This window comes from Stegodyphus dumicola, chromosome 3, assembly GCF_044657685.1.
Source record: "Stegodyphus dumicola isolate Sdum_Otavi_A_Nest chromosome 3, ASM4465768v1".
NCBI classification, from domain to species: Eukaryota; Metazoa; Arthropoda; class Arachnida; order Araneae; family Eresidae; genus Stegodyphus; species Stegodyphus dumicola.
Window position 1 is genome coordinate 270,874,743 of NC_140770.1, and position 19,990 is coordinate 270,894,732.

Genomic DNA, 19,990 nt, shown 5'->3' on the forward strand with positions numbered 1-19,990 from the left:
AGAGGAGAAAGTTTTCTATTGTTAGGATATCGGAATTCCTCATACATTACCAAATCACCAGGTTTAAAATTACTTGTTTTAAAATGGAGTCATATCTATTTTTATCTACATTATGATAATTAGCAGCCCTTTTTTTAGCAATTTTTCTTCTTCTGGTTGATACAGATCTTGATTTTTGATTGATGAATCATACTGTTTTTTTCAAGTACATTAAGTAGCGTGGTGGCAATTTTGTTACAAAGTGCGGTGCGTTATCATATTCTGAAATAAACTGTGGCAACAATTTTGTCTGCGCGATATTACCTTAATAAGAATATAGTTTACATTTTTAATCTAGTTATTACCAGCATCATTAACTCTTTTTCTAGTTTGTGGCATATTAGCAGTGGTTAATAATAGCGTAAAATTATAGTTTTTCAAAAAAAAAATACTTAAGTTTTGAGGAAAAAAAAAAAGCACCATTTATATAACTTAAAATTTTCTTTGGAACTGAATCTGAACGTTTTGTCTCAAAGAATTTATTTAAATGTCGGTAGTTGTACTGTTAGAAGCAAATGTCCCTACATAATGAGTAGTTTGATGTATAATAATGTGAATACATTTTTATAATTATTTAAACCACTAACGGTGTCAATAGATTATAACTTCTCATGCACTTTGGTAGCATAAAATGTACGAACCGTTTTAATCAATTCGAAGCGAATTATCAGTATACCTTGTAAAATACACTGCTCAAAAAAAAAAAAAAAAAAAAAAGGAGGGGCAGTTTTATATCACCTGTTCTACTGGACCGATTGACAAAATTCAAATTTCGTTTTTCATGTCTCGAAAGTGCGCTTTAGGATTTTATATTAGATTTATATATATAGTATTGTTATAACGTAGGTATTTTGACACATATAAATAAATGTTTAAATTAAATTGGACAAAAATGAAAATGCAAATCTGAAGAAACAAAATCGGATTTTTTTTTAATAACATAAAATTTTTTTTCCATATTTCGATTTTACCTCTCACATTACGCCGAGATAATAAATTTTGTAAAATGTGGTGCGAAATTTACTGAGAAATTAAAAAGTTTATCTTATCGGAATTTTTTCATTTTGCGCCAAGAATAATTCACTTGGCGAACTTCTTAATAATATATGGCAACCTATTTTCCTTTCCCTTCCATTATGCCGGAGCAGAAAAAAAGGCACCTCGTTCCTACCTTTTTACATTCTGCATGAGCGGTATAAAATTCACATCCTTCCTCTTTTCAAATAGTTTTAAAAAAGCATAAACCACATTTAATGTTTTATCGCTTTCAACAAATATGCCAAATTTCAAAACATGCCAATATACAAATTCACGTATATCTTGGGAAATTTTGAATAAAAAACTGTAACTGTTCTTCCCTCTAGAACGCTCTGATCCCTCACTTTAAAATTCAGTTCCTTTAAATGTTATTTCCTTATTATTGCTATTTCCTTTGAATGCTCGAAGATATTTTATTGACGAACATAATCTTTTGACGGAAATTGGGTGCAGATAAATTTCTCGCACAACATCTTTAGATTCATTATTTCGAAAGCGCATTTTCTTCTCTTAAATGAGTTCCATTAATTTTGTGTTGCAATCGTAATGCCACATTTTCATTTCACTCGTTAGAGTTTTGAAGTTGCAAATACTTCGATCGAGTCAGATGAAAAAATCTTTCAGACTTAGTCAGCGCTTGAGTTTTGAAACATATTTATGACTTTAAAGACAGATGGAAAGCAAGAAATCCCCATGTTGTGTTTTTATAAATTCGAAGAGACACATGATCAGTAGTGGTTTAGACTCAACTAAATTCTCCTTTTCTTTGTGCAACACATACGAAGAAAAGATATCTCCATTCTCTCTATTTTTTTTGAATGATATTATAAGGTATTTCTCCCACTTCCCTAGCGTACCTTCGTGGTGTAACGGTAGCACGCTGGGCCGGTATTCCAAAGGTCCGTGGTTAGATTCCCGGCGAAGGCGGTTGCATATTTTTCATCTTTTCTGCTTCCAATTATCCTAATGACTCTACAATATTACTTTCTTAGTAACGTTTATGCTACTTAAAAAACATTCACTACTTAAGTGGTGATACATGATTAAGAAAACCAGAACGAATTGAATAAAAATTTCGATTGTTCTTTTTCTGCTATTTTCACACTGTCAAGTTTTTTTAATAACATTAAGTTAATACACAGCTCAGACAACAAAACGATCAATATTTAAATATTTATAATATGATGGAAAATTGTTTTAATTATCACTTCGAATAAAAGAGAGACCTATGAATATTAATGACACACCGCCATAAACAAAATTGTGTTTTGACGATTAAGCGTTTTTTCCATTTTTTCTTCTTCTTGCTTCTTCCCGCTTTCGTTTATTTAACGAGATACATTACTTTCACTCCCTCTTTTATTTCCAACCATTCTCTTTTGCTTGCAACACGAGAGAGAGCAGTATAGATGGTTTTGTTGATGTGTTTCTAATTTCGTAACGGATTCTCATTCTTTTCTGAAATATAGTATGTTTGATTTCTCCAACGTATTTCTAGTTTATGATATGGTTTTAGTAAAGCGATTATATATCGTTATTTAGTAGAAGCGTTAGATAACGATTATGTCTCAGTACATTCATTGAATTCATTTCGTATATTAGCTATGTATTCTACGAAGTAATTGAAGTCTCGAAGTATGCATGCAAGTGAACTACGAAATTAGTTTTAACATCGCATGTAGGATGCATTCATGTTTTCTGCCTGCTTTCGATAAACCTGCATACAACAAATAACGAATACACGTGTGTGTATGTTTAAGCAATAAAAAGCGTTGCAGGGTTTTGTTAGAAGTTTAAGGCCTTTCGCTAACTGATAGAATATACCATCGGATGAAGTGTTAAAGTGTTTTCAGCCTACTTTTAAACTGGTGACAATTTTCGGAATAAACTTATTTAAAAATTACAGCTCTGAGCCTTCATGGTATCTTAAATGTAAAAGAGCTTTTATTATCTATGTTAATTTCATAGCCTTCATTTCAACAATATATTCAGTGGTCCTTCCAAACTTATATGAATACTTTGATCGAATGTCTTTCTATATATACAGACACGTAATGTATAGTTTTGTGACACTGTGCTCACTGTTAATTCGATTTCATATGATATTTTATCAAGACAAAATATTGTCATTTATAGAACAGCTGCAAGACTGCTATCAAAAATGTAATCGGGAAAGTCATCCTGTTGTTCCTTACTGCAAATATTGTCACGTTTTCATTACAGTTGTGCTTGGTTGCGTATTTCCCCTGTTTTTCTCTTTAATGTGGTATTTGTACTGGTTTGACTTCGTCAAAGATGCTTTAGATCTTAATTATTTCCAAAAAGTGAAATATTATTTACTGCTTTCCTACATCCCTTTTTATATTATTTCAAAGACGTTTGAGTATTTTATGTATGCAGCTTGTCTTTTAATATGCTGCAACGTTCATATCGTTCTAAGAAAAATAATTAAAAACTGTATTAAAAACATAGAGCAAGACTTTGGAGAACTGTGTAACATAGAATTGTTAAAATGCCACATGCAGTTATTCAATGACCTTACACAGTGTGTCAATGAGGCTAATGCTATTCTGTCTCTCCATACTTTTCTCTTGTGTTTAGTGTCTATTTGTGGGTTTTTGTATGCTCTAGATCTTTCTATTCATGACGTAGCAATTTTCGTGAATACTGGACCTTATACTATAATATTTTCTTTACTGGTGTTTTTTACCATCAGCCACACTGCGTCGAACTTTGCGATTGCAGGTGAAGCTCTTAAGGAGAAAATTTCAAATCTTTCTTTAATTGTTGTTAATGCGCAATCGGGATGTGAAACGGCATATTTAATTCGGGATGAAAATGAAAGACCTTCTGAGATAGTTTTGACTGCATGGGGTTTGTTTAATATAACGAGAGGCTTCGTTTTGACGACCATAGGGCCTGTTATTACTTACGGTATAATTTTGTTTCAAGTTTTCCCACAAAAAAACTAATTCAAAGTATTTTTTCAGATTGATATACATCTTAAGGATCGCGTTTTATTAATTTCAAAAATTGTCGCTTTTTTAAAAACGCTCACTTAAAAGACGTCTGAAAATTGTAGTTTCTGTCTTCTCTGTATACTTATGGACCTTACGTAGACTTAGCAAAGTTCATTAAAAACCTGTCTGCGCAGAAAAACTGTTACTATTTAAGTGTTATATGTGAATAGCAAAGATGAAATCAAGTGGAATATTCAAACACAGGATTTTACGTAAGAATTTACTTTGACTTGCTATTCTATGCATAAATGTAAAATAATGGAATAAATGTAATAAAAAATCTTGAACGTTTTCAGATTTTAGCGATCGCCCAAAAGGTTTCTTAAAGTTTTTTACGTTCTCGCCGAACTCACAGTCTACCAGACTGCTGTTACACTCACTCCCATTAACCCATTTTTTTTTTTTTTTTGGTTTATTATTAAACAACATTTTCTTCGCACTTACGCCATACACAACTCATCAGCCAAATTAACAAAAAAAAAAAAAAAAAAAAAAAATTACAAGTGGCGTATGTGCATACGTTTAGAATTCTCAATGCAGCGTTAATTGCTACTCTAGAGTTTTCAAATTTTTCTCAGTTCATCATATCAATAATCATTTCCACTAAGACGGCTTTACAAAACGTCTAGTCTTTTTATTATTAAATAAAATTCGATTCAACAGCAAAATCACAAAATATTTAAAAACATCATATCTTTACACTTTCTGATAGACAGTCTGCACGCAATGAAAATAAAAATGTTTTATTCCGCACAATGTTGTCATGGCTCGCTTTGAAATCACTCAGATTTTTTTATTCAAAAATGTTTTACAAAATATGAAATACATAATAAAACAAATTTGAAATTCGGAGCTGCAGGGTCCCATGTTCGGGTGAAGAACTACATTATTTAAAATTGGGTGGCTCTAAGTACCGTTCATTTCACACAATGCTGGAATAATACATACATTCATGCATATTTTTCATTATTTTACTTTTTTAAATGTAATACAGGGCGATAATATTGGGTGGCAACAATCTGAAAAATGGTACAATGCATTGATTGTACCATTTTTTGATACATTGATTGTACCATTTTGATTGTACCATTGATTGTACCATTCTATGCAAAATGTCATTTCGAGACTAATATCACTTCCGTGACTAACTTTTGGGCTAAAAATATAACCCACTTTCTGTAAATTTGCTATTTTATCTGGGAATAAAACGTAGATTAAATATGTAGAAATAAAGTTTTGTTAAGCGTTTGTTTGCGGTTAAATATTTTAATGTAAATAAACAAGATTTATAAAAGTAAAATTAAGTAAATCTAATACGTTTGAATAGTATGGCATTAAGTAGTAATAACTCGAAGTTAATACCCTAATATATCCAGTTTTTTGAAGAAAATGTTTTTGGAAATACTGCAATAATAAGTACTAAATAAAATACGTATTTTAGGTCTGCAGGGCCGGATTTACGTATAAGCTACACAAGCTTTGGGCCCCCACTTTCTTGAGCCCCCTCCAAAATACAGTAACTCTATGATATCTGTACGATAAAAGTCAGCGCGCGTTTGATTGATTGTGGCATCATCTCCTCCGGGACGGCGGGGAGTTGAGTTTCCAGATAAGTACCCCGGGATTCTAAAAATTCGTCGGAAGCCATTTCGACCATTCTCATCTTCGTATAACTTTAATCAACCGAAATACAGTTTCTTCTCATTTTCCCCAGTAGCAAAAATCTCGTGCGCTGGAGATAAAACTTTGCTTTATTTCGAAAAGTGTTGCCACTGCTCGCTCTAATCAAGAATTATTAATAAAAAAAAAATCTGTAAATTTTACAAAATATGAAATTAAAATAGCACTGCGAAACATTAAATATATTATTATCTAAGGTCATCTTCTGGGTTTGAAGAAAGCACGCGATTGCATGTGAAATCATTCTATGTCGAAACGATGGCGCTGATGTCAGCGTTTTAAATATGTAGCTACTGTTGGCAATTTTTTTGTTTCAAGGTACAATAAATAACACGCTAATGTTATATTACATTAAATTTAAATCAAGGCATAATACGTACACATATTATCCTGAAGTGCCAAAAGTTTTCCTTTCCTGATTTGGCAACAACGAAATTATTTGCGAGTTGGTCAATTTTACAAAAACACATGACGGAAGAATTTACACAATGCATATTCATCCCATGAAATACAATGTAACAAAATTTCTTCATGAAAGTAAAATTCCTTTTAAAAATACAAACAAATTCTATATTTATATCTGGAGCTTCGTGACATTAGTAAAGGCATAGAACTATTGTTTGTATCGACAACCAACCATTTCTCCAGGATTCGAGCCAGGGTTGAAGTACCAGTGTTCAGTGGCCTTATTTATTTCTATACTGGTGAGAATAAAACTCTTATTCGTGCTCTTATGAAAAAGAATGAATGTTTTTAACGATTTTTTAAATACAGAAGCATCCTAGAATAAAACTCTTATTCGTGCTCTTCTGAAAAATAATTAACGTTTTTATCGTTTTCTTAATACTTTACTGTGCGGTTACTGTACGGTTAAGTGCAATCAAAAACAACTCTGCAATTATAATTAAAAACTGACAAAAATTTGAATTGATTAGTAGGGTTCCAGAGTCATTATATTTGTTTGAAACAGAAGATAAGAAAAATGTACAGTTCTGCCTCTTGAACTCGAACCTTCTCGAATCGCGCACTCTCTCGCAACTGCATCCTGGATGTGCTCAATCGGATTCAGGTCAGGTTACCTTGATGGCTACGAAAGCATGTATAGATCTGTGGAGTGTTCATCCATTCATTCCGATACAATTCGGGAGCAATGGCACGGTGCATTATTTTCCTGAAAAATAATCACTGTAGTGGGCTGTCGAAAAGGAACATACGCTATTTCACCTTCATATTTTCTTTTATGCTTCATAAAGTAGATATTGTTTCATATAAGTTTTATAATATACAGCTTTTCGAAACCTTATTTATCATCTAGGAGTTAATCTTGTGTTAGAATCAGATTTCAAATACAAAATCGATCGTAGAACAAACAAAAGAAAGTGGAGTATCAAAAGAGGGTGTCTACATAATTTGTTAGCATTTTATTAAGGAGTAATGGCAATGCTCGCCACTGAAGCCCATTAAAACTGAATTGTTCATGGAAAAAACTGCCCACACGCGATTATGTTTTCTTGCTATATCATTCATTATCAAATTAAATAAGTAATAGAAAAATTGCTTTTTAATATTGAGTGTGTTACTTTTAATAAACCCCATGTTAGTCGGCTCCGTAAAGCCTGTTCTACTGTCGACTGGCGTTAGATTAATTATAACTAAGAGCCCATTTTCCTATCAACTGAAATTTAGACATTAAAATTATAAGAATTAGATAGATACATCATTAGAAAAAATGTTAAAGATTTAAAAAAAATCGTAACAGCTATGCATATTTTTCAATGTTTCAGTTTTTACACTCATTAGTAATGTACCTGTGTAATTTAAAAGTGCTTACATAATCCTCAAATTTGTATGATTTCAACATGTAATAGTTAACAATAAATTAACTTGTAATGATTTTAACTTGTATAATATCATGTGACGTCTTTAACATGCAATAATTAACTTGCAATAATTTTAACTTGTGTATCATTATTGCATGATAACATGCAATAATTTTAATTTGTATAATAATCGAAACGACAATGATATCATGATACAGCGTGCCATAGCGTAATCCAAAAATTAACTAGGTCACTCACGAGGTCTATGTGTGTTATGTGGAGGGATGCCTTCATTGAGGCCTTTCTAAAGAAACTGGCTCACTTTGCACCTAGGTTTGATATATGTTATATAGCAAAGCCTTACGAGCTATCAGTGTAAAGGAAGGGACGCCTTTGTGGATGACTTTCTAGCCCATGCAGCCAGCCCGTTCGCGCGATTCGAACCACGGACTGAACTACCAGTGTTCATCGACTTTATCGTTCGGCCGCTGCTGGCCGAAACTCGCTCAATCTCACATTACACATAAAGACAACCACGAAATCTGACCATATACAGAGACTTTTCAACAGAATAACGAACCAAAGTACCAGTTTTAGCTCAGCCGCTAGACGGTGATACAAAAAGTTGGACCGACTCAGTGAAAAATATATTTAACTTCAAAAATGCTTTCTTCGCTTTTCTAATACAAATTCAAACGTAAATTGTCTGCTATAAGAATCAGGTTTTATATCTTACGTTACCGCTAAAGCTCGAAAGTCGTTAATGCACACTGACTACATACCAACATACTCATACACTACTACCAATAAGTATTTGGACACCTGTGATAGAAAAGAAAAACTGACTTTATTCAAAATCAATAGTTGCTAGAGCCTCCACGAGAGGTAATTACAGCGTGGACCCTCCGGGGCATACTTTCCACAAGTCTTTGTATGACAGCTAGTGGTATTTTCTTCCACTCGGCTTGAAGAAGACATAGAAGTTCCTTCACCGATTTTGCACGGGTAGTGCACCCCTGAATTCGGCGATGCAACTCGTCCCAGAGGTTCTCGATAGAGTTCAGGTCTGGACTCTGGGCAAGCCAGTCTATTCGATGAACTCCATTGGCACCATATGAAGCCTTGGTTAACGTCGAAACATGACAACTGGCATTGTCGTCCTGAAAGTAACAGGGGTCCAACCCGTAAAACTGCCACAGCGTAGGAAGCACATTGCCATCCAAAATAGTGCAGTAGGCATCGGAGTTGAGCTTACCATGAATGGAGACCAAGGGTCCCAGCCCATACCAGGAGAAACACCCCCAGACCGGAATTCCACCTCCGTCTTGACTGTTGGTACAATGCATTCTGGCAAGAGACGTTCTCCAGGTAGACGCCAGACCCAGACCCTGCCATCCGAACGGTAAAGGCTGAACCTTGATTCGTTACTCCAAAGAACCCGTTTCCACTGATCTACGCTCCAATTTCGATGTGCTTTTCACCCCAGTAACCGAGCAGCGCGGTTGGACTTTGTGATCAAAGGCTTATGGGCAGCAGCACGACCATGAAAACCAAGCAGATGTGCTTCCTTACGGATGGTATTCGTTGAAACAATACTCCCGGATGCCTGTTGAAGCTCCTCGCGGATGAGGGCCATCGGTTGGGTGCGGTTCTTCCGAATTTCTCTGGACAGCACTCGTCGGTCTCTGTCTCCCAGTTCCGCTGGTCTGCCGACTCGGGGCATATTCCGACAATCACCGCTCACCGTCCCCTTCTTAATCACATAGACCACTGTCGATTTTGGGTACTTCTGATCTCTAGATATGTCCCTTAAGGATCGGCCACATTTGTGATACCCGATAATTATACCTTTCTCGAAATCAGAGAGCTCCGAACTGCGAGGCATCTTGCATGCGACTAAAGCCGATGCTGTTTCCTATACGATATACACCGGCGGAGTCCGTGACGTACCTTAGGACCGCAGATATCGTCATTTGCATAGGTGTCCAAATACTTATTAGTAGTCAGTGTATTTAGTCGTGGAAATCAAATCAAAACACGAATTTTAGCTTACTGCGCAATGTAAATAACTGGATACCTACTGTTTACAATTTAATTTTGAAAGTTTGTGTGGTGGCACTATTAACGGTGTAATTATTATGAGTCGATATGTAGGGTGTGGACATCATTTGCATTTTACGAATTTTTGATTTGGTGTTTTTTGTTATTTTGATGTATATTATGTTATTTTGATGATGTTTATTTTAATGTATCCAAAGCTTTAAAATTGATTCAGCAAATTTATAAAGATATTACGGTTTCTGTATTTATTTAGTTTAGCTATGTTTAGTAGAATTTGTATTTAAAATTGTTTTATATCCCCGTGCAATGCGGCATGAGACTTATTTGAAGAGTAAGCTACCCCGGAAAAATTAAATACAGGAGAACGCGAATCTCATATTCTTAATAATAGATATCTCGTAATTGTACTCTTTTAATATCCAGAAAAATTGAGAACTTCTCGTGCATTTAAAAAGCTTATAAAAGGCTGTAGGAAAACATCTTAGTTCAGTTGTTTTATGAGCTGTTTAGAAAACTGATTTTGTTTACTATAGCGAGTTCGCTGTGAAATCAGATTAGCTTTCGCTGGTTTGAATTAAGTTCTGTTAAACGTTTTAGTAGTTTAAAATATAACTAATGTAAGATATTGGTATATTGTACGAATATCTGTAAGGAAATTTAAGCATTTTGTTTTTATTTGTTGTGATAAGAATAAGTTTTATTCACATTTCATCGGACTTGGGCATTCAATTTAATGCGAACCCGTACGCACGCAACAGTATGTATTATTACATAAAATTGTTATTACACATTTGCATGTATTTTTTGTCAGAGTTAATATTTTTGCAAAAGTTGGAATGAAAACTTATTTTAAAGTTTTTTAGTATTTTTCCTATTTTGTTTGATATCAATTTTAACTTATTTTTGACTTCAAAAATAAAAATGCATGCATTTAAAGGTTAATTTGACAGTTTAAATTTCAATTCGCCTATTTGAATATTGTAACTGGCTGAAGCATTATGCAAGTATCTGTGTCTTTAGCGTTATGTAAGAATCATATGGATTAGGATACAATCCAATTAAAGATCCGATAATTATCATAATCTCAACAAAATTAGATATAACTACAATCTTAAAGCAGGTAATTTCAAACCTCTTGATTAATAATGTATGAGGAATTTCAATATCCTAAGACTACAAACTATTTTCCTCCTTTTCCAGGCAGTTATGATATTTTAAAACAATATTCGGAGGTTACGTTTGGAATTGATAAACATAAAATTAAAAGAAATTCAAAATGTGTCTCTTCTATCAGGCCCCGATCGTTTGCTCCAGCAAGCGAATTTAGATTAACTGTCAGAAATAGTAGGATACCGGCAGCTATTCAAAATTAATTTTGCAATTTATTCATTGAAATTTATATAAACCTTTAAAACTATTTCTGACCTAATACGACATTTTAACCTGATCATGAACTCTAAGCCCGAAATATGACAATTTTTAATACCGAATTTGATTTTCTCTCAGTCTGCCTCCTACTTTTACCGCTTTCTTCTTCCCAGAGGTTTTCGATTCAAAATTTGTTATTTACGTCCTCCAAAACCCGGAGATGGGGAGAGGAAAAACTTTACATTTTGCAATCTGAACATAATATCATTTTCTAAATGACGACATTTCATTTTTGCTATAATCTGATCGGAGTAACTATACTATGCGTATTACTCCTTGCATCCTTGAGCAGCTATAATACATACCCACTATTCCCTAATATTTAAATTTAGTTTTCTAGTTCCAAAGGGAGTTAGCCCAGAAAGGGTATTAATTTCGTTTTGGCATTTTGCATTGGTTCACTATAAACTTTTCAAATTGTTACCACCAAATATTAGAGCCAGTATTATAGTTAAAGAAATTAAATAATGAATGTATATATGTTTCTCGCACTGCGGAAAAACAACGGCACCTAGAGACATCCAATTTTGAGTAACGTAGTCCCGCACTCGAATATGGGCATCTGGAAGCCCAAATTTGGAATCTCGAATTTGTTTTATTATCTATTTCACATTTTGTAAAGCTTTTATGAGTTTTTGATTAAGAATCTCGAAGATTTCAAAGCGAGGCGCGCGAGACTCTGTACCAGAAATTCTAAAGCTATGCTGTTTATATAAGTAGTTTTGCGCTATTGCTATTGAATTGAATTTTATAGTTTAAGTGCGAAGAACATGATATTGTATAAGTAAAGGTAACACACAAAACGCTAATAAAACGCCCCTTTAGGCATAATATAAAATCTGAAAGCTTTCAGATTTTTTTATTTTTATTTATTTATTTTTTCTTTTGTTGTTAGGAACCTATGGCCATGAACTGATTGCGTGTTAGTAGTTCTCACCAGTGTGGTCATACGTTTAGAACGAAATGCTACCTGTTACACACACACACCATACACACATATCAATGAAATCGTAGTCATCATCCTCATTATCACCGTGACCACCTGCTTCAAGTGACATCTTGTTGTTTTGCATTTATATTTGCGTTAAAACTTTATTTGAAAAATAAGTAAGAGTTTAAAATTTAAAAGTGAATTATTTTCAGATTTGTTTGCCCATTTAAGACCATTTTATTCGACATTTTTACAAAGTAAATAAAATCTGAAGAGTATTCTACTCTTACTGTACAGTTATTGTTAACTTTGCTGTAATCAATGTGTTTGAGTAAAACTTTTTATCTTTTCTTTCAGGTTCTAGTGATAGCTACTTACATGGAAAAGGAATATATAAATAGGATATATGAAACTGACTGGATAGATGAGGAATCCAGCACATACTCTGTGAAGAAGGTCCTAATATGTTTTACTTTCATTATGCTGTATAAAATTACACATTTCGTAACATAATGTTTTTGTTGAAATGTTTCTGATAAGGAAATATGAGGTTCCAAAATAATCATTTCCTCAGCTCTATATGCTAAGTTGTTGTGGGTTGCTATTTTATGCATTTGTAATGTAATAAAGCAAATTTCCCTTCTTTTCATACCTCCATAGACTTATTTCCAGTAAATTTAGAAATTTGACATTTTCAATAAACCAAGTTGAAACGTTTGTTTTCCAATAATAATAATAATAATAATAATAATTTTAAAAAAATCTTAAAGGTTTCAGATTTTATATTACGACGAAAGGGGCATTTTTAACGTTTTATGTGTTGCCTTTATTTATTTAATATCATGTTCGTTGCACTTAAACCGTAAATTCAGTTCAACAACAATATCAAAAAATAATTTTAAAATTAGCATATCTTTAGATTTTCCGATACACGGACTCCCGCTCTGGAGATAAAAAAATGTTCCTTTTTTCCGTATAGTGTTGCCACTGCTCGTTATAAAATCGCTGAGTTTGTTAATAAAAAATTCGTTAAAGTGTTACAAAATATGAAATCGTTAATAAAGCAAATTCCAAGTTAGGGCTTCTAGATGCCCATATTTGGTGCAGGATTACGTTATTCAAAATTTGATAGCTGTAGGTACCGCTTTTCATCACAATGCGAGAAACATACATGCATTTATGCAGATTCTTCATTATTTAATTTCCTTAAATACAACACAGGTGGATAATATTTCGTGACAACAATTTGAAAAGTGAAATGGTCATTTAAAGTTTTGGTACTTATCCGTGTCGCCGACGTAAATCTCTCCAAGCAGACTTTATTGGTGACAAATACAGTATACACAAAAAAAAAAAAATGTTAACAAATGTTAGTTCTAAGAATTTTTTATTTTGAAGGCATAAACATTTTAATAGCGTTTAAAATTTTGTAAAAAGCCAATAAATAAATACAATAAATTTGTAAAAAGGCAGTAATTTAAGAATTTATTATGCTTTCATGGTTCAACAAACTGATTCGCCAGTTCACATCACGTGACCCTAAGTGATCTTATCTTGCGTAAACTACGTAACAAAAATCTAATTCTCTCAGTAATTATCTACATTAATTTTAAGTTAAATTTTAATTTGGAATACAAGTTTAAATGCAAGAATTATTTCAATTCGTACGAATAGCTTACTCAGAAATTATGTAAAACCGCAGTGCTTTACTTCGCTAGCGCATTCTCATTAGAATTGATGAATTAAACCCTTGACTTTACCTTTTCCATATTTTCGCCTTTGGATGAGCGGTGTGATTGCATTCTGATTCATTTAATTACCGTGAATGGCCTTAGGGCATAAAATTTTACAAGATGGTCAAAATTCCATGTAATTCCATGTAATTGTATGCTAGTATTGAATGATCAGAAATGGCTGTGACATTATTTGCAAATGAGGCGTAAAATGTTACCAGCGATGATATATCCGTTTGGCATCAGTTGTACCATTATCGGCGACTTTATCGCTTGCGCTGTCGAAACGGTAAAGGGCTAACGCCCTTTAGCCTAATAAGGTAATAATAAAAATAATAGTATTAATAATATATTTCTTAAATTTTGATTGATTTTCTTAACTGTAATTTTATATCGCCCTATTTCCATAATAATATTTTAAATCGGAAAATAAATATTTCATTCTTCCTAAGAGCGTATTTTATAAATAACGAAATATATACATTTATATTTTGCGCATGGCACGTATGGTATTACGATAATATTTCTCAAACTAACACAATGAAATTTTATTCCGAAATTTCAATAGTGCGAAGTCTCTCTGAATTAAAACCTCACAACAATACAACTAACTGACAGCAGATTCTCTCTCCGACCTCATATAATTTTCACCCGGCCACCGAGATATTTCTAGTATTTTCTGCTTCCCGAAATTACTGGGACTCATATGAGGGCTGGCTACAATTACAGTTACAAATTAAATCAATTACAGTTATTTAATTACAATACCTCTTACGATGATACAGGGAGCGGACAAAAATGTCGCCATATTGTAAAATCAGACGCCAAAACCGTTGAGCGGTATCGCCATCTTCACGATATCTCGCCACGTTAAAAAGACAGCCATTTGCTCAATGTTAAATACACTTGCCCCTGTTATTCTTACTTTTCCGGCTATCTTCCGTTCTTTAGATTTTCCTGTTACATTATACAAAGGAAATACAACAATTTTACATTTAATTTCACAAAAATCATCGGTATATGTATAAAATTCGTAACAATATATTCAACTTTTTTTACTGAAAATCTAAAAGTAAAATTATAAGAAGTTAACGAAATACTGCCTTTTAACAAAAAATTGTGTTTTTTTAGCTTTTTTCGCAAATAACAAGTCATTTGGAAATGCAGGCTTTAAACTTTTGGCTCATGCCTAAAAGTTCGCTTTGGATACAACTGCATTTTTCAAATAATTTAGTAATTAAAAAAAAAAAATAATGAAAAATAGCAACATTTTTCGAAACTGGGTGCAGTTTGCGAAAGGAAGATATGGTTTTATGTTTAAAACCTTTCCTAGTTTTTTTTTTTTTTTTTTTTTTTTTTTTCGGGGGGGGGGTGCATAGCTAGGCGACAGGCAACTTTCTGTGATATGATGATATGACAATCGAAAACGTTAAAACAAGGAAGGGTTTCTTCGTTTTCATGTAGGTCTTATCGACTGTTTACAACAATAATACTAAGGAAATTTGTTTGTGGTTAATCTGTTTTATTTCATTTTGGTTTATTTTGTTCATAAACATTATATTTAATATCAGTTATTTATAATAATTTCTTTAACTTTAATTCAATAATTCAAACTGGATTTATTTCTTAATTTCTTAAAAGAATAATGGTAAATACTCAGTTCCTATTATTCCTCAGAAGTATAATCAACAAACATTCAACTAATGTATCTTATAATGTTTCCTATTTTGGTAATCCTTCTTAAACAAATATTTGCGTAGTTTACAATCGATATTTACACTCTAATTAATGAAGCAACTTACAACCTAACAAAGGTTTAACCTAAGTTTTAAAACTCCAAACTATTCACGCCCAGATAACAGAATAGCAATCATATACCGTAGTTATCTTCTTTTAAAATTGCGTCATAGTCGTTAATCGAGCCAAATTCTCTTATGGGCATGCGCAGTATGCGAAATTGGTTTAACATTGATCAACTGAATGTGCTGTCTGCCATTACACGCCCGGGACTGTGCATCGGGAATTCTAAAGATATGCTCATTTTAAAATTATTTTGTAACATTGCTACTGAACTGAATTTTATGGTTTAATTACAAAGAACATGATATTTAATAAATAAAGGTAACGCACAAAACTTTAAAAAAAAAGCCCCTTTGGACGCAATTTAAAATCTGAAACCTTTCAGACTTTTTTGGCTTGTAATTTTTTTTTCTTTCATTAAAGTGCTTCCATCAGTTCAATAACTGCGCGCATTAAGTCAGTGATTCTCAGATATACATATATTGCACCAGATAGTGAAACTGTCTTAAGCTCTTTCAAAATTTTTCAATTAACTATTTCCTTTCATTTTTATCTTTTTTATTTTTTGGGGTACGCCTAACGAGTAAGTAAAACTTAAAAAGCTTATTATGTAGGATTTTGAGAGTTAAATTCGAGAGCCTTTCTTATTAAAAACAAAATGATCAAACCGTTCTGATAAATGAAATTAATAAGTGATGCAGTGATGATATTAAAAAATGATATATCATTTTTTAACCCTTTGTTGCGTACAAATAATCTAGAGAAGTTAAATGAAAATGTTTGTATTTTTTTACTTAAAATAACAACCTTAGCAATAATAGAAAAATTAATTTTATTCCAATTTCGTTTTAAATAATTGCTACAGTTTGTTACTACAGTGGACAGCATGCATATACGTAAATGCATACAAATCTCTTCCCAACGATTTACGGTCATTGAATTTGAAACCATTTCCTGCCTTGTTTGCAGTGATCATTACCATCTTCTAAATGGTAAATTTACAACCGACATGTACATACAGGTCCACCAAAATTCCTTAACAGTTTGTTACTACAGTGGACAGCATGCATATACGTAAATGCATACAAATCTCTTCCCAACGATTTACGGTCATTGAATTTGAAACCATTTCCTGCCTTGTTTGCAGTGATCATTACCATCTTCTAAATGGTAAATTTACAACCGACATGTACATACAGGTCCACCAAAATTCCTTAATTTCGTAGATTGTGATTGAATTCATTTTTCTGCGATTTTGTAACCTGTACCTATTGGATTCAAATGTCAAATGTTCTAGAAATTCCTTTCCAAACATAAACATTTCCATTGGTGTTTTGCTTGATAAGCAGAACATTTGAGTTTCCATTCATTCTTTCCGGTAGATCTTTATCTACCCACTCCACAGTAAAACTGACATTTAAAATAAAATGTCTAAAATTGCTAATTATGAATAAAGCAGGGCAGTACAAGAAAATGTAAGCAATATTATATAATGTTTACTATGAGAAATTGTACTAACTTGGAAACAGAAGTAGCAACCATTTTCCAAATAGCAATGCTTTACTTGGTGATGCTATACAGCCATCTAGGATCGACAGTTGAAAGTTCTAATATTATAGAATGAATCAACACAGGAATGGAATTTATTAAGACGTTTACAGAAGAATAAACAAATTTAAACTTTTGTCTATTAGAATGGACATGATGCAACAAAGGGTTAATAACTAAATATGAATAAATTTCTTCGGAAAGAGCACAAACATAACCTTCCGCCCATTGCTTCTTTAAAAGCGCCATTTTGGATGAAACCAAAACTGGCAAGTAGCACATGGTACTTTACACGTTCAGAAATATAGCTGCAAATAAAACGAAAATTTCCAAGCAGACGAATTTTTCAAAAGCAAATGTCCAGCAGCGGTAAGATAGCGAGTCGTCTAAAAATTTGAGAACAGCCTCTGCAGTTACAAATTAGATTTTTACTACTCATCAAAGCATATATTTCATATAAAGACTGTTAGTTTATTTATATCTTTTAGGTTAATGGCACGAAGTTGCGAATTGGTTTCCCGAAGCAATTTTTGAATGATACATTTTTATCGGATATGTACAGTAAAGTGAGTACATCGATTTATATCAATAAACTTTCCAGCAGATTTACCTCTACAATTTAAAGTTAATTTCAATACATACTACTTTTTTTGCAGGTGACGTATAATAATGAAAATTTCTTTAATAACAATCTAAAGAGAAAGAAGTGGAGAAAAACCGTGTTTCAGGAATGGATTAACAAAACCTTTAGTCAACGGGAAGCTGGTTCAGAAGAAATGTAATATTTTATCTTTTAATACTGGTGTATTTTTAGCCCAAAGGGGCATTAGACCCAAAGGACTGTTAGTCTCAAAACGGCATTTTGCGTCATTTTATTTTCTGGTTAATTCACTTTTCAAATTGCTGCCACCAAATATTATAGCCACGTATTGTATTTAAACAAAATAAATAATGAAGAATCTGCATGAATGTTTCTCGCACTATGAAAAAACAACGGTACGTAGAGTCATCGAATTTTAAATAACGTAGTCCTCAAACCGAAAATGGGCACTTGGAAGCCCGAATTTTGAATTTCGAATTTGTGTTGTTATCTATTTCAAATTTTGTAAAACTTTAACGAATCTTTTATTAAAAAACTCAACGATTTCGAAGTGAGTAATGACAACACTGTGCGGGAAAAAAAAATTATCTCTATTTTTATCTTCTGTGTATCGGAAATTCTACAGATACGCTATTTTTAAATTATTTTGCGATATTCTGTTGAATTGAATTTTATGGTTCAACTGCGAAGAACATATTTAATAATGTAATACCCGAAACGTAAAAATGCCCCTTTTGACGTAATATATTAATCTGAAAAGTTTTAATTCTTTTTTCTTCTATAGTGTCTCCAAACATTCTGCAAAATCATTCTTTTGTACTAAAATCAGAATATCTACTCTTAGACTAAATGTAAAGTCAATGCAGTAGATATATAATTAAATTAAAACCTTCTTGCTATATAATAAAAGTGAAAAGATCTCTCTTGTGGCAAACTTAGACTAATAGCAACTGTTACACTTTTTCAAATATGAACCCAATTATGAATACTTTAAAAAAATTTTATTTCACTTACGCTTTTGCTTCATTGGTCATCGGTCATCCAGTTGGCAGGTCTTCGCATAGTGAAACTGTCCTGTCGAGGTTTGGTTTCCAGGATCCCCGTTGGAACTGTTGTTGTCTGCCACTCTGCCATCTGTTGGTTAGCCGTATCCTAGTTCTTGTACAATTTCTTCTTTCGCGATGAATCATCCTCCGTTCTCCGTCTCCGACGTAAAGTTTGCCTTTTAGAAACTGACATATAGTCTTGGAACCTGGATCGTTTTTGTTGACCCTTTAGCTGGCACTGGTTCTGTATCGGTTTAGCTAGCTGGATCTATTGTAACGTCATACTCTACGTTTCTTTTTTGGAACTTTACTTGTTCTTGATTCTAGTCCCTTTTCCTGCTAGAACTCGTTTCCTCTTGTTGCTTCAATCCTTCGGTTTTCTTCGCTCCATTATTTGTAGTACCAGTTTTTTTTACCCGTGATATGAACTTTCGTTGTAGACAAAATTTCTATGCATTTCTTTGTTGGCACTACTATCGGGTCAGGATCGGTTTCCCGCAAAATATCTTATAACAGGCGCATGAACACGCTCATAATACTTTTTAACTAATGATTACTAGCAGCCATCTCTTCTCCATCTTGCTTCCTTAAATATATTACTAACTGCCTAATTCTTTCAATTATGAAAGGCCCTTTTGCTTTTTTTCTTGTAATATCCGAATTATGGATGGCATAGTTTACTAACATTTGAATATCTACCATTTTAAATTCAAGAGCCTTCTGTTGAAAAAATAGTTTATTCAAAGGGGTAATTAGCTTTTTGTTCAGAAATAAGACAGCTGGCGTTTTTCCGAAAATATCTTGTGAGGCCGTTCTCAAAGCAAATGCCTTCTCACTGACACAACTATCCCAGCGCTTATGCTAATTCTTTATATTGTCGCTTAGATGATGTGATCTTAAAAATGAAGAAATAAGTACTCAAGTTTGAACTCAAGACATTACTATTCGAACTCAATGAGTAAGCACTTAAAAATGGTACCGGCAAAGTTTGAAATCCGGCATTCTATAGAATGCCTAGGAATTGGGTAGCATATCTAAAACTAGACGGCAATGTATGAAACGATTCATATTTCACACATTTTTTCCTAGGCATTCTATAGAATGCTAAATGACAAACCGGCAAAGCATGAAATACATCTCCGAAACTACTTACCAGAAATTAGAAATGACGCAAAAAAGCCAAAATGACTACACTAAAAAGGAATTACAGGACTACTGGTTGATGAATTCCTAGGATGTGATGTT

The 19,990-nt window shown here is 32.9% G+C and overlaps 2 protein-coding genes across 3 annotated transcripts in view; one reads left to right on the top strand and one right to left on the bottom strand.

The window, feature by feature from the left end:
- The window catches only part of LOC146998342 (uncharacterized), a 255,903-nt gene that overhangs the window by 89,724 nt on the left and 146,189 nt on the right, over positions 1-19,990 (bottom strand). The window lies entirely within an intron of this gene.
- The window catches only part of LOC118191220 (endothelin-converting enzyme 1-like), a 121,257-nt gene that overhangs the window by 61,581 nt on the left and 39,686 nt on the right, over positions 1-19,990 (top strand). For both annotated transcript variants that reach the window (XM_085814140.1, XM_085814139.1), the window contains exons 11-13: positions 12,375-12,473; positions 17,587-17,664; positions 17,755-17,876. In XM_085814140.1, the coding sequence (XP_085670266.1) occupies positions 12,375-12,473; positions 17,587-17,664; positions 17,755-17,876 (299 nt within the window). The remainder of the gene's footprint in view (positions 1-12,374; positions 12,474-17,586; positions 17,665-17,754; positions 17,877-19,990) is intronic.